The following is a 15414-nucleotide window of genomic DNA, read 5'->3' as shown; positions in this document are numbered from 1 at the left end:
CAATTTCGCTTCTGAGTATATCATATATAAAAAGAAATGAAAACAGGATATTGAAGAGATATCTGTGCTCCATGTGCACTGCAGCATAATTCACAATGGCCAAGATATGGAAACAGCCTAGGTGTCCATCAACAGATGACTGGGTAAAGAAGTCATCACACACACACACACACACACACACACACACACACACACACAGAAATGTTACTTGGTCATGATAAAGAAGGAATTTCTGCCACTTGAATGAACTCTGAGGACACTATGCTGAGTGCGATGTCAGACAGAGAGAGACAAACACTGTGTGATATCCCTTATATATGGAATCTAAAAAGCCGCACTTGAAAAACAGAGAGTAAAACTGTTGTTACCAGAGCCTGGGGGATAGGGAAGTAAGGGAGATGTTATTTAAAGCTACAAACCAGGAGCTAGTAGATAAATAAGTCCTGGAGATTTAAGGGACATTGATTTCAGCCAATAATATCTATATATATAAAGAGCCAGGGGCCATCGCAACCAAACGGACGACCGAACAGGCTGAGTGGGGCGACAGGCCAGCAGGGGTGTTAGTGAGGAAGGACTAAACAACTGAACACAGCTATGTGGGGCAACCAGGCCGGCAACAGGGTCAGTGAGGGGTGACCAGGCTGGCAGAAGGAAGCAGTGGGGGCAACCAGGCCGGCAGAGGGGGGCAATGAGGGAAGACCAGGCCAGCATAGAGGGGCAGAGGGGCGACAAGGCCAGGAGTGGGGGGCAGTGAGGGGCGACCAGGCTGGCAGGCGGGGTTGGGCAGTTGGGAGTGACCAGGTCTGCAGGGGGGCGGGGCAGTTGGGGGCAACCAGGCTGGCAGGCAGAGGCCTTCCAGCTGCCGGGGCCTCCCTTGGTTCTGTACTGCCCCCTAGTGGTCAGTGCACGTCATAGCAAGTGATCAAACTCCTGGTCTCCCGGTCGAACTCCTGAGAAGGCACTTTGCATATTAGCCATATAGATAGATAGATAGATAGATAGATAGATAGATAGATAGATAGATAGATAGATAGATAGATAAATAGATAGATAAATAGATAGATAGATGATAGATAGATATAGATATATAGATATAAAGATATACAGATCTATAGCTATATCAGTAAAAATAAATGTGCATTCTCCAAGTGGCATGTTACTTCAAAATAATTTTTAAAAGTAAGTTTACAAAATGCAATTATCCTGTGTACAACAAAAGAAACAGACTGGTAAGAGAGTTCAGGACCTCTCAGTCTCCCATGAGACAGACGAGCCTGTGGTTTCCTCACTGGTCAACCCGCACAAACGATGCACATAGCGCCTCGGCAAGATTTCTTTGCCTCCCAAATACTCCCAACACTGCCTGGAATTTTCTACTTTATCACACAGCTAAAATGTACACCACATAGATGCCCAAGTACACAGATAAGAATTTATCTTTAAAATACAAATACACCTGGGTGCATGATTCACCCTAAAGGGAACTATTTATGGGGTACCCAACTGTGTATGGTCAACAGCTTTCAGCGGTATCAGGGAGATGCTACATAGTGATGCTAAAGAATGCAGTAGGTAACAGGGATGGACATTCAGACATGAAAATTAATCTGAGTGCCATTTGGCATAGATTCTCAGAGACCACACACCTAACTTGACGTTTCCTGTTTAGAGCACAAATTCTCAAATTTTTGAAAACATGACGAAAATTATTTCTAGTAAAGAAAAAAAACAAAAACAAAATGACTAGAGTTGGCTTAATTAAATCTAATTGCTTCATACAGACATAAATATTCAAAATATTCACAATTTATCTTATTTGTCACCTATTTTCATGTTGAAAATTTTCATGTTCCTAGAATTAAAAATACAACTGCTCCTAATGTCACCAAAGGGAAACAGCTAGCGGGAAGTACTTTGTTTCTCTATGTAAAAACCCTACATTTGAAATAAAAATATTTTTGAAGTTTTTTGATGAAGAGAAAAAAAAAAGAGGTTTTTGATGAGGAGTAAATAAAGAATAAACATATCTCTACAACTAAGTCTTTGTCTACTTTATAATGGAAAACTATTACGTTTGTAAGTGAAACGGACACTCTAGCAGTTCAGTGTATTGTTCCACAACCTGCGAATTGATAACTGCTGGCAGAAATTTCTCAGAGAGACCCAAAGCTTTGAAGAGGAAGAAATGGCAATTTACTAGAAAGACACACTCATGCATATATATAATGAGAGATGCAGTAGTAAATTAAAGCACAGATTTGCAAATTATGTTTGTAAATTTGAAAGTAAATAAAAAGGCAACTTAGCAATTTACCAATTGGTTATAAAAATGAAGCCATGCATGGAAAACTTATTAATGTTCTTTTAATAGTATTCTAAGGTAATAATTGGGGTAACCAGTTGGAGTTACACTGATTTTTACTGTCTTCTTTTCCTGGGCACCCAATACCATATGTTTCTAAGAAATTTCCATTAGTAGCTCATTGACAAATGGGATAGAAACAGTATTCTAGGGCTGGAGTTTGAAGGGGAAAAAAAGAAATGGCAACATTTAGGTGGTGGTGGTTTATCACAGATTACATAATGACAAAAAGTGGCCATAAGGAATAAAATTGCAGCTCCTATAAGCAATTGCATTAGTGAGACAGGTGCTACAAAAATGATAACAAGTAATGGCAATAGTAATAACAAAAATACCATATGTTTATCTAATGCTTTCCCTCTGAAGTGCTCAAAACTACCAACAGGAAATAGCCCACCACTCCTCCCAGGGTTTGAGTTGCTGGTGGTGGATTTTTATATACCTGAATTACAGAATGGCTTATCAAAGAATCATAAAGCAAGAAGGGATTCTGAGAGATTATCTACAACTTTCCCATTATCTCCAAAGCAAATGTACCCTTCAGCATGCCTCCTTAGAGTTTTCTGGGAGACAGTCTACAAATTCTCAGGTCCAGGAATTCACAAACTTCATAAAGCAATGAACTTCATCCAGAAGGACAACTCAAACTTCAAGTTATATCCATAATGGGATCTGGAGAAAGGTTTAATGCTTACAAAAACCGTATTAAGCCTGGCTGGTGTGGCTCAGTGGTTGAGCTTTGACCCATGAACCAGAAGGTCAAGGTCCGATTCCCAGTCAGGGCACAAGCCTGGGATGTGGGCTCAATGCCCAGTAGGGGGCATACAAGAGGCAGCCGGTCAATGAATCTCTTTCATCATTGATGTGTCTATCTCTCTCCCTCTCCCTTCCTCTCTCCGAAATCAATAAGAACATATTTTTAAAATATATCTTTTTGTAAAATAACCCATATTAAAATTTCTTTCTTATACTTGAAAACTGCTATGTCACACAAAGAGAAACTCCACAATGTTGAATCATCACAACCTACATGCATATTAGCTTAGTGTTTAGAGATAAGCTATGTCTAAGACAAATGGTTTTTCCTGTTCTTGATTAGCAGGTATTAAAATAGCCTGTCTTCACTAAAATCAGCAAGGAATTGAAGGCAGATACAAACTCATTTGCATCACTTGCCAACAGAAGCTGGTTCCTGAGTTTACAATTTGAGTTTGTTTTAAGGTTTACATATTGGCAGGTATGCAAAATGGAAAACTACAGCCTGGGAGGAAAGGTTAAGGAGAAACTGCAATAAGGAGAGATGACTATCTGTGTCAGACACCAGCTGATGACAATAAAAGAAAACATATCTCGGGGAGAAACCAAGATGGTGGCATAGGTAAACACTGAACTTGCTGCCTCCTACAACAACTTCACAAATACAACAAAAAGACAAAACGGAAATCATCCAGAACTACAGGAAGGCTGCCTGAGTGGAAATTCTACAACTAGAAGGAAAGAGAAAAGCACACTGAGAGTCAGGAGCTGCGGAAGTAAAGTGCAAAGGTACAGAGGCTCGAGTGCGCGCGGAAAGGGGCTGGTACCTGAGGACGAAGCTGTCTTTTTGAATCGGGAGGGAGTCACAAGCTCCCGACGGCTCTGAACTCCAGTTCCAGGAAGTCTCTGGGGACCCAGGACTCATACGGGGAGAAACTGGACTGTCTGGCAGCGGACAGAACTCAGAACTCGAGGGCAGCTTTCTCACAGAGGTGCTTGCAGCAATTAAATTACCTGGACACTGAGATGCGCGGCCCCTTAGGGCAGGGCTGCGGATCTGCCATAACTGCTTGCTCCGCGCTGTTGATTCCTTGAGACCCCACCCCACCCAGGCTGCTGCAGGGGCTTTTGCATATGAATGCCCTGGCCCTTTGAAACCTGAAAATTACCTAACAAATTACAGCTGGGCCACAGACCCAGAACTTCCAAGAGAAGGCCCAAGGCCCCACAGCAGCTTGCATTGCTTCACAGCTGGGCCTCATCTGGGCACCTCCAAACTCCAAAAAAGGAAGGGGAATCTGCAGATCTTTTCGTAGTTCCTGCTGGGTAACCCCAGGCAGAGGCTAAATTAGCACCTCCTTAGATCCAAGAGCCAGTGTACCCAGTGGTCAGAGTGGGACCATCCAGATTACAACTCCTCAGATCCATAAGGGACATATTCAGGAGGCAGACTTAGTGAGCAACAAAGCCCCACTGAAGCAAGTCTTGCCCCAGAAGGGTGTCTTCAGCACAGAAGTTCTCCCACTGCAGACACAGCTGATTCTCACAGCCAATTGGCCTGGAGGTCAATTCCTCCCAGTGATACCTACAACAATCAAGGCATAACTACAATAAGACTGTGCACAAAGCCCACAAGGGGGTGCACCAAGAGTGTCCACCTCAGGTAACTTGGAAGGCTGAGCTCCATAGGACACCTAGCACACAAAACTACTCTACCAACACAGGGAAGCATAAAAAATGTGGAGACAAAGAAACAGGTCACAAATGACAGAAATGGAGGAAAGCAAACAACTGGATATAGAGTTCAAAACCACGTTTATAAGGTTTTTCAAGAATTTTATGGAAACCGCCGATAAATTTAGTGAGACCCTGGAGGATATGAAAAAAGACCAACTAGAAATTAAGCATACACTGACTGAAATAAAGAATAATATACAGAGATCCAACAGCAGACAAGAGGATCCCAAGAATCAAGTCAAAGATTTGAAATACGAAGAAACAAAAATACCCAACAGAAGAAGCAAAAAGAAAAAAGAATCCAAAAATATGAACATAGTGTAAGGAGCCTCTGGGACAACTTCAAGCGTACCAACATCAGAATTATAGGGTTGCCAGGAGAAGAGAGAGACCAAGATATTGAAAACCTATTTGAAGAAATAATGACAGAAAACTTCCCCTACCTGGTGAAAGAAATAGACTTACAAGTCCAGGAAGCACAGAGAACCCCAAGCAAAAGGAATCCAAAGAGGACCACACCAAGACACATCATAATTAAAATGCCAACAGCAAAAGACAAAGAGAGAATCTTAAAACCAGCAAGAGGAAAAAAAAGTCAGTTATCTACAAGGGAGTACCCATACGACTGTCAGCTGATTTCTCAACAGAAACCATGCAGGCCAGAAGAGAGTGGCAAGAAATATTCAAAGTGATGAATAGCAAGAACCTACAACCAAGATTACTTTATCCAGCAAAGCTATCATTCAGAATTGAAGGTCAGATAAAGAGATTCACAGATAAGGAAAAGCTGAAGGAGTTCATCACCACCAAACCAGCATTATATGAAATGCTGAAAGCTATTCTTTAAGAAGAGGAAGAAGAAAAAGGAACTCTTACCATTTGCCACAGCATGGATGGAACTGGAGAGCATTATGCTAAGTGAAATAAGCCAGTCAGAGAAGGATAATTACCACATGATCTCACTCATTTGTGGAATATAATGAACAACATAAACTGATGAACAAGGACTGATCCAGAGACGGAGAGGCATTGATTGGACTGTCGGGCCTTCGAGGGAAGGTAGGTGAGGATGGAGGTAAGGGGGAAAGATCAACCAAAGGACTTATATGCAAGCATATAGGCCTAACCAATGGACACGGACAACGGGGGGGTGAGGGCATGAGCGGGGGAGTGGGGGGGGCGGGTAGGGAGTAACGTGGGGATAAGGACACATATGTAATATCTTAATCAATAAAAAAATATATTAAAAAACAGAAAAGATATCTCTTACCTAATCAAAGCATAACTGTGCTTAAAGTAGACAGAATAAAGAATAATGCTACCCCCATTTCCATGCAGGAGGGGGACACTGCCACTGCCTCGTTCCCACTCCTTGTAATGATCAGATGATAGTGTGTGTGTGTGTGTGTGTGTATGTGTGTGTGTAAATATAAAATTGTTCTTTTTAGAAGTAATGGCATAAAGCAGATACTTAAGCATACCACAGATACAAATTACATGGGTAAAAATCAAGGACAAACAAGTAAATATTCCCAGGATATAGAATGACAAATCACTAACAGTTTGTACTAAAAATGTACTGAATAAAGGACACTAAAAGAAAAAAAATACACAGTGATTACATTAAGACATGTGCAGCAATGTGACCCTCTCCTCATGCATATATTATGTATCCCTGAAGAAATTTAAGTTCCTTGAGAGCATGTATACAATTTTTTTAAAAAATATGTTTTATTGATTTTCTACAGACAGCAAGGGAGAGAGATAAAGAATTAGAAACATCAATGAGAGAGAAACACCAATCAGCCGCCTCCTGCAAGCGCCCCCACTGGGGATGTGCCCGCAACCAAGGTACATGCCCTTGACCGGAATCGAACCTGGGGCCCTTGAGTACACAGGCCGACACTCTATCCACTGAGCCAAACCGGTTCTGGCTGTACACAATTTTTAATATACATTACAAATTCAATCATAAAAGGACTAAGGTGAAGAGATTTTTATGAAAGAGAAAGGAGATATTTGCTATGGGTGAAGACAAGCTGTTTAACAGCAAATAAAAAGCAATTCAATTTGAAATATATCTGCACCCTTATGGTCATTGCAGCATTATTTACAATAGCCAAGATATGGAAGCAAACTATGAGACCATCAATTGGTACATAAAGAAAATGTGGTACGTATATACAATGGAATATCACTCAGCTATAAAAGTAAGGAAATCTTGCCATTTGCAACTACATGGATGAACCTAGTGGGTATTATGATAAGTGAAATAGATCATGCAAAGTCAAATGTGATTTGACTTATATATGGAATCTAAAAAACAAAATAAACAAATAAGACAGAAACAAACTCATAGATATAGAGAACAAATTGATGGCCACCAGATGGAAGGAGGTTATGGGGATGGGTGAAAACAGGAAAGGGGTTAAGGTATAAATTACCACTTATAAACATGGTTTCAGGGATAAAAAGCACAGTAATAATATTGTAATTATATATGTGTCCGAGGGGAACTAGACTAATTGGGGTGATCACTTTGTAAGGTATATAAATGCCTAATTATTGCTGTACACTTGACACTAATATAATATTGTATGTCAACTGCAATTGGAAAACAAATTAATTTTTAAAGAAAACAACTTTGCTCTATCTGAACATTTTGGTAGAAATGAGGGTTCTCCCATGAAAGATGATCCATCCTTTCTGAAAAAGCAGGAACAGGGAATAAATTATAAGAATTTACAATCTAATCAGTGAAAGAAAGCACTAAGTAAGAAAGTAAATATACGATATCAAACATAATCACTAAATATCTAATCACTAGGTAAGAATATACCCAGCTCCTGTACCACAGTGCAAAATCTGAATTCAGGAGATCCAGATTTGAGTCAGATCTGCTGCTTGCTAGTTTTAAGACCTTGGACAAGTTAACAAGTTGCCCAACCTCTAAAACCAGTTGCCTCACTTATTAAAATAAAACTACTCTTATGACTTCACGTGTCAATCACAATATAGTATATTTAAAAAGCAGGGAAAGTTCTTGTAGTTGTTGCTACTGAAGAAAGGAAATATCTATCTATATAAAAGGCTAATATGCTAAGTGTCCTTCCCACCTTCTGACCGGTTGCTATGATGCACACTGACCACCAGGGGGCAGGTGCTCAATGCAGGAGCTGCTGTGACATGCACAGAGAAACGGCACTGTGGACCTGGCATCTACAAAGCAACACTCGACTTCCCCTAAGTGGGACACAGGCCCTGCCACCACCCCGAAGCGGTAGCCCACCAAATCACACCAAATCACAGCTGATGCTGCTGAGACACCGATGGCACAAAATGCAGCCCACAGCCCAGCCCCACCCAGAAATGGTTGCTGTGGGTGCCAGGTAATGATGTCACATAGCAACACCCAGCCTCCTCTCCTTAGTAACAACTAGCCCCCTTGCAGTTTCTTCAGTCCAGGAACATCACTTGCTTTATAGCCAGGTGCAAACATTTTACACATTAACCAAATGTCTGTGAAGCGTTTTCCTGTGCCTCATCTCATTTGATCCTCACAGAAGTCTTGGAATAGGTAGAAAGGAGACTCAGTAGAATCCTATTTTCTTTTTATTAGTCAGAAAACAGAGATTTAGAAAGCTTAAAAATGTGACCCGACTGAAAAGAAGAAATGGTGGACCTTGAAAATGACTTCAGGTTTTCTCATTGTGGAGAATATAGTCAAACAATGCTGCAATTAAATATTTTACCCTTTGTTCTCCCTGCGTGATCTACAATAATAACCTGCTTCGTGTTGATACTTACTGCTGTGTTGCTGACAATTACCTGAAAGAGAAGTTGGGGTGCTTCACTGGGCTGGAAAAAGTTTAGCTAAATCAGAAAGCAGGTCTAATTAAGAAAGTTTAATATCAACACTAATAAAAGAGAAAAATGGTAATTGGCGTACGAGTTACCCTTTTCATTGGCTAATCAGGGCTATATGCAAATTAACTGCCAACTAAGATTGGCAGTTAACTGCCAACAAGATGGCGGCTAATTTGCATATGTAGGCACAATGCAGGGAGGCGAAAGGGAAAGCAGGAAGAAGCCCCCTGCCACTGACATTGATCGGAAACCCAGGGGGGAGCTAAGAGCTGGGGGGCAGGGCAAAGGCGCCCCCCAGCCATGATCGGAGAATCAGGTGCCTTTGCCGCCCTGGCCAGTGATAGCAGGAAGTAGGGGTGGAGCCAGCGATGGGAGCTGGGCACAGTCGAAGCTGGCAGTCCCAGGAGCTAGGGGTCCCTTGCCTGGGCCTAAAGCGAAGCCCACGATCGCGGGGCCGCTGCAGCTGCGGGTCTCCGCTGCCCAGGCCGGACGCCTCAGCCACAGGCGTCAGGCCTGGGCAAGGGGCTGATCCTGCGATTGGAGGGTGATGAGGGTCAACGCCTGAGGGCTCCCAGTATGTGAGAGGGGGCAGGCTGGGCTGAGGGACACTCCCCCCCACACACACCCAGTGCACGAATTTCGTGCACCGGGCCCCTAGTATATATATATATATATATACACACACACACATACACATATATCCTATCTAATAAAAGAGAAACATGGTAATTGGCGTACGACCGCTACCCTTCCCGTTGGCTAATGAGCGAGATATGCAAATTAATTGCCAGCCAAGATGGCGGCCGGCAGCCGGGCAGCTTGAAACTAACATGAGGCTTGCTTGCTTCAGTGACGGAGGAAACCAACGTTCCCCGCCTGCTTTGCCAGCCTCTGAGTCTGCAGTTTAAGAAACATTGTAACACATATAGAAGCTAAACAAAACTCCAGAAACCTGCTTTCAGCAAGCCCGGGATCTCAGAGCTGGAGTTATACATTGTTTCAATTACAGAACCGAAACAAACCAGATACCTACTTTCAGCAGCAGAAGCCTCAGAGCTGGAGCCAGAGCTAAAGCTGGCCCAGAATAAAAAAGAAAAAAAAAAAAAGGAGCAGTTGAGAGCTTCAGTCGGCCTGAAAACAGCCCTCAGCCCCTCATCCAGACTGGCCAGGCACCCCAGACGGGACCCCCACCCTGAAGGGTGTGTGACCAGCTGCAAACAGCCATCATCCCCTCACCCAGGCTGGCCAGGCACCCCAGTGGGGACCCCCACCCTGATCCAGGACACCATTCAGGGCAAACCAGCCAGCCCCACCCATGCACCAGGCCTCTATCCTATATAGTAAAAGGGTAATATGCCTCCCAGCACCGGGATCAGCAGAGCTGAGAGGCCTCCCAGCACCGGGATCAGCGTGACAGGGGGCAGCGCCCAAACCCCCTGATCGCCCTGTGGCTCTGTGTGTGACAGGGGGCGGGGCCACAACCTCCCTATTGGCCCTGCTCTGTTCGTGACAGGGGAAGGCGCCCCAACCCCCTGATCAGCCCTGCTCTGTGCCTGATAGGTGGGAGCTCCCCAACCCCCTGATCGCCCTGCGGCTCTGTGTGTGACAGGGTGCGGGGCCTCAACCCCCTGATCAGCCCTGCTCTGTGTGTGAGAGGGTGCGGCGCCCCAACGCCGCCCCCCCACCCCCACACACAGGCCCTACTCTGTGTTTGACGGGGTAGAGCCATAACCTCCCCATCGGCCCTGCCCTGAGTGTGATAGTGGCGGCGTCCCAACCCCCTGATCGGCCCTGCTCTGTGGGTGATAGAGAGCGGCGCCCCAACCCCCTGATCCGCCCTGCCCTGAATGTGACAGGGAGCAATGCCCCAACTCCCCTATCGGCCCTACTCTGTGAGTGACAGCGGGGAGCTCCTCAACTCCCTGATCGGCCCTGCTCTGTGCATGACAGGGGGGAGCTCCCCAACCCCTTGATTGACCCTGCTCTGTGCGTGAAAGGGTACGGAGCCCCAACCCCCCTGATGGGCCCTGCTCTGTGCGTGAAAGGTGGCAGCGCCCCAACCCCCTGATTGGCCCTGCTCTGTGCATGACAGGGTACGGAGCCCCAACCCCCCTGATGGGCCCTGCTCTGTGCGTGACAGGGGGTGGCGCCGCAACCTCCCCATCGACCCTGCCTTGAGTGTGACAGGGGGCGGTGCCCCAACCCCCCAATCAGCCCTACCCTGAGCGTGACTGAGGGTGGCATTGCAACCTCCCAATCTGCCCTGCTCTGTGCATGACAGGGGAAGGCGCCCCAACTCCCCAATCGGCCCTGCTCTGAGCCTGACCAGGGGCTGCACCTAGGGATTGGGCCTGCCCTCTGCCACCCGGGAGCAGGCCTAAGCCAGCAGGTCGTTATCTCCCGAGGGGTCCCACACTGCGAGAGGGCACAGGCCGGGCTGAGGGACACCCCCGCCCCCCCGAGTGCACAAATTTTTGTGCACTGGACCTCTAGTATATATATAAAAGGCTAAGTTGACTGGCACATGTGCGATACATATAAAGCTCTCGCTGGCTCCAGTCGAACGCGTGTGTTTTGATCTGTCATTGTCGATCGTGAATTTGGTCGACACTTCTATTACAGAGAAAGGGCAAATAGCAATATTAAAATATTTTTTCTAATTAATTTCCTTTCAATGTGCATGAATTCATGCACCGGGCCACTAGTTTATTCATAAAAGAAAACAAAAGGAACCAAAAGTATTTGCTATTCTGATCAATGTAAAACTTTTCACTGTTCCATCCTCAGTAGAGTTCATGATTACACTTGGCTACTGATAACCTTGAACATGAACTCTGTTTCCACAGATGCGTGCATAAAGACAAACTGAAGAGGCTCTGCCGTTAGGCTGGTTTAAGACATAGTAAAATCCCCAGGCTGGGCTGCCTTCAGAGGAGTGTACAGACAACCATCCCACGTGGCACTGCTGGGTCTCCTGCTCAGTGTGCAGCCAATGATCACGGCATCTGATTCATGCCGAACAAAGCATCTGACTAGCAGACTGTCTTTTCTTGACAAGAAAACGGACAAAATAGAGTGTAAGTGTTATTCTCTCTATTTCCATAATAGTGTAGACTTAAAAAAAAAAGTATGGTACAAGAAGTAAGTAAGTAGCTACATAAATGGTGTAAAAGAAAAGAATTTGATTTTCTGACACTTTAGGTAAGGCTATAGCACAGCTCACATAAACTGCTAGTTTTCCTTAAATATCCATCTCTCCTCCTTCCCAGCACATGAGAAAATTCTAAAAGACCACAATTCTGAGTCTTCCTTACAGCTCGGTATGGGCATGTCACTAAGTTCTGGCCAAGGGAAAATGGAAGGGGAGGCCAGTGTGGGCGGCCTCCAGGGAGAGGCACATGTCCTACTCTGCCCCTGCCTACTTCCTGCTGACAAATGTGTAGATCTGATGGCAAGAGACCTTGGGAATGCAGCACCCACGTGATGAAACATTAAGAAAAAAGGAGCCTGAGTCATTGTGGATGCCATGGATCAAAGCCAGCATACCAGGGCTTGGCTGGCAGACTTTGAAGTGAAAGAGAATTAAACGCTATCTTGCCTGCACCACTGCTGTGCTGTGCCTGTTATTCACACCATACCTATCCCTATGAGTGGATAGACATGATAGGCAGAAAGCCCATCAACTTGATAAGGAGAATTTTAAAATGGACTGACAGAAAGAATCCAGCCCAGAGAAAAGAGGCAACAGGAGATAACAGGTATGATTGGGAAAAGTAGTATGGTGACAATTGTATCTAGTAATATTTTGCTGAAGTAATGAGACTGGTTAGAAATAATACTGATGACCTTGTTTGTCTAACACTAATGACCAGAGCAGGGTCAAAGTAATCTTCAAAGTGAATTCAGTGTGATCGCATAAGCATCACTAAGATCGTGGGATTATAAACAGAGAAAGACAAAGAGAGCAGAATGGAGGGGGAGGTAGAGGAGGAGAAAGATGTAAAAGTACGAGAAACAATACTGCATATAAGGGAGAATTAATTATTGAACACCAGCTCTTTGGGATTATGGCAGCCATCTCTACAGTGACCCTATTTAATCCTCACAATAACCCGACTAATCCCAATCATTACAGATCAGGATAAGGTGGCTGCAAAAAGCTTAGCAACTCAAAAAGCAAGCAAGTGGAGAAACAAGAATCCTAATTCAGGTCTTCATCTCAAAAGCCTAAACTCCTTCCTATTTCTGGACAAAACTTACTAGACTAGGAATAGAAGCAAAGTAAGACATCCAGTCTTGCATAAAAGATAAGAAAAATAAATGTGATACCTACCACTCTATCAGTCTGAGCCATTACAAAAGAAAGAGATGATATAATAGTAACAGAAATCTTGGAAGAAAATGAGTATGTTCATTCAGTTTATAACAGCAACAAAATGTGCTGGACATGGGTGAACATGCGCCCACTACCCACTAGTCTTAGTAGAAAAAAAATGGCAACATGTTTGGAGTGTAGATACATATGATTCCAGGGCTAGAGTCTATAAAAGAAAATCAAAATCTCCAAGGTGAAAATAATTTTTAATCAGATCGAAGAATTGATATCACTTTAACTGTAATTTTGCTACTGTTATGAATCGTAATGTAAATATCTGATATGCAGGATGTATTTTCACTGTTATAAATTGAACATAATTAAAGCATAGTGATTAATCACAAAAACAATATGTAATTATATATGTGTTTTCCAATGGTCTTTGGTGACCCCTGTGAAAGGGTCGTTCGACCCCCAAAGGGGTCGAGACTCACAGGTTGAGAACCATTGCTATAGAGAGTCATGACTTTGGTCAAGTTGCTTACCTGCTCTGGACTTCATCAATAAAGTCAGGATGAAACCCACATCCCCAAGCAAAAATGCATGCCCAGATATACAGTACTTGAGTTTAACTGATGCACAAAAAGGTTGTTTTTAAAAAATAAACATTATTTCGGGTGCTCAAGTTGAGATGTTACATAATGTGTAGACCCCACCCCCACCCACACACACACACACATAATGACTCCTATGCCCTTTAGTTTTCTGCCTCATTAGCACAAGACTTCAAATGTGTGTTCACACATCCACACAAGTGCCACTGAGATGTAAGCAACCATCACACTTGGGATAATGTCAGCTCTGAACATAAATTTATCCCATTTACCCCACAGTTTTTTCGTTTTTTTCCCCAAAGACAGTATATTTTCAATCAAGCACTCTTCCATTGAATATGAGTGAATCAACGAGTCCAAAGGTAAACATGCTATGTTTGCTGACTTGCAATCACCAGAGAAGCCATCCTCAGCCATATATTTCTGTCCTTTGTTTGATTTGGCCTGATTGACTTTGACCATTGATGTCACACATTTCTTTGTGTTTGCGCGCCAGTGTATATACATGTTAATGTAATTCAATGCATCTAGGTTAAACTGCAGAGAAAACATCCCCTGCCCTTGATTAAGGCCTGCATTAAACCATCAGACCCCATCACAAGCCTTGCTGATGAGTAGCTATTTGGACACACACAGAGCTGTGATTTCCATCCACTTTACCAATCAGCAAGTTCAGATTTGCTGCTAATGTGACAGTGATGAACAGGAATGATGTTAATGTGACAGTGATGAACAGAATGACAGCTCAGGGCTGATTAAAATTGGCTGAGGTTCTTCAGCCCAGGACAAAACGAAGGGGCTTTGAAAGCAACTGCAGCAAACGTGCATTCTGAAACAGAAAGGAAACACCAAAAAATCATGTTTACTGATTACACATAAATTAGAGCAAACAGACATCACAATGTGACATCGTTTAAAATGTAGGCAGTCACTGTTCAAATCCTGCACTGAATCAAAAATGTCAACAGAAACGTGAATATGTGCTAAGCAAAACAACATGTCAAAAGGTAGAGGGTATGGTTTTAGTATGAAAACACAGGGCACACCAGAAACACAAGCCACATGCTTATCAGCCGAAATAAAATTCTTTGGCCGAGCTGATTGAGGAAAAGCCTTCACAAGTGCCATGTGGCACTTCTCGCATTTCTCATTCTCACAGACTCAGAGTTAGGTGTCCTACCTACAATTACCTCACCATCCTAACCTTCCTTTTCTCGCCATCCGCTCCCCTGCCATTGGGGCCAAATTCAGTATATTAACACGAGGAGAACAGAAGAGCCACTGACCTGGGTATGAGTCAAAATGCACTCCTGCAAAACGGAAGAAGCTGTAACGTATGTCTATTTTCCAACACAGTAGTCTTAATCCATTCACTCATGTTTCTAGCAGCATAGTAGAGTTTCAAAATAAAAACCACAAAATATATGTAGAAATGTCATAGTCAGCTGGCAAGAAGCTGACCTTAAATAATCCACACTGTAAGGCCACCCTCAGCACCAGAGAGAACAAGATAATGTCTTTTTCTAAAATAAAAGACCATTCATACATTCTGCCAATGTTAAATTCTAAATAAAGTGATCAGACTGTCATGTTAATGGTATTGAATTTAATTCCTAAAACAGATTTACTCAAAACATAACCAGCACCGATGAGTCCTTCTAAAAGGGTTGGCATCCACAAGCTACAATGTCCTGGCACTGGCCCTCATTCTAGCACTCAATACCAAGAAGTATTTCACACAAACATTCATGTATATGGGG

At 43.6% G+C, this 15414-nt stretch overlaps 1 protein-coding gene across 4 annotated transcripts in view; it reads right to left on the bottom strand.

The window, feature by feature from the left end:
- EXOC4 (exocyst complex component 4) overlaps positions 1–15414 on the bottom strand; it is a 753652-nt gene that overhangs the window by 466749 nt on the left and 271489 nt on the right. The window contains exon 10 of one of the 4 annotated variants that reach the window (XM_059711818.1): positions 13800–14483. The exons of the other annotated variants lie outside the window; for them this stretch is intronic. Within the exon in view, the coding sequence (XP_059567801.1) occupies positions 14410–14483 (74 nt within the window). The 3' untranslated portion in view covers positions 13800–14409. Of the gene's footprint in view, positions 1–13799; positions 14484–15414 lie in introns of those variants that run through there. 4 annotated transcript variants of the gene reach the window in all.

Source organism: Myotis daubentonii, chromosome 10 (assembly GCF_963259705.1).
Source record: "Myotis daubentonii chromosome 10, mMyoDau2.1, whole genome shotgun sequence".
Classification (NCBI taxonomy): domain Eukaryota; kingdom Metazoa; phylum Chordata; class Mammalia; order Chiroptera; family Vespertilionidae; genus Myotis; species Myotis daubentonii.
The sequence above is the reverse complement of the archived record's forward strand: the minus strand, read 5'-3'. Positions and strand labels throughout refer to the sequence as shown.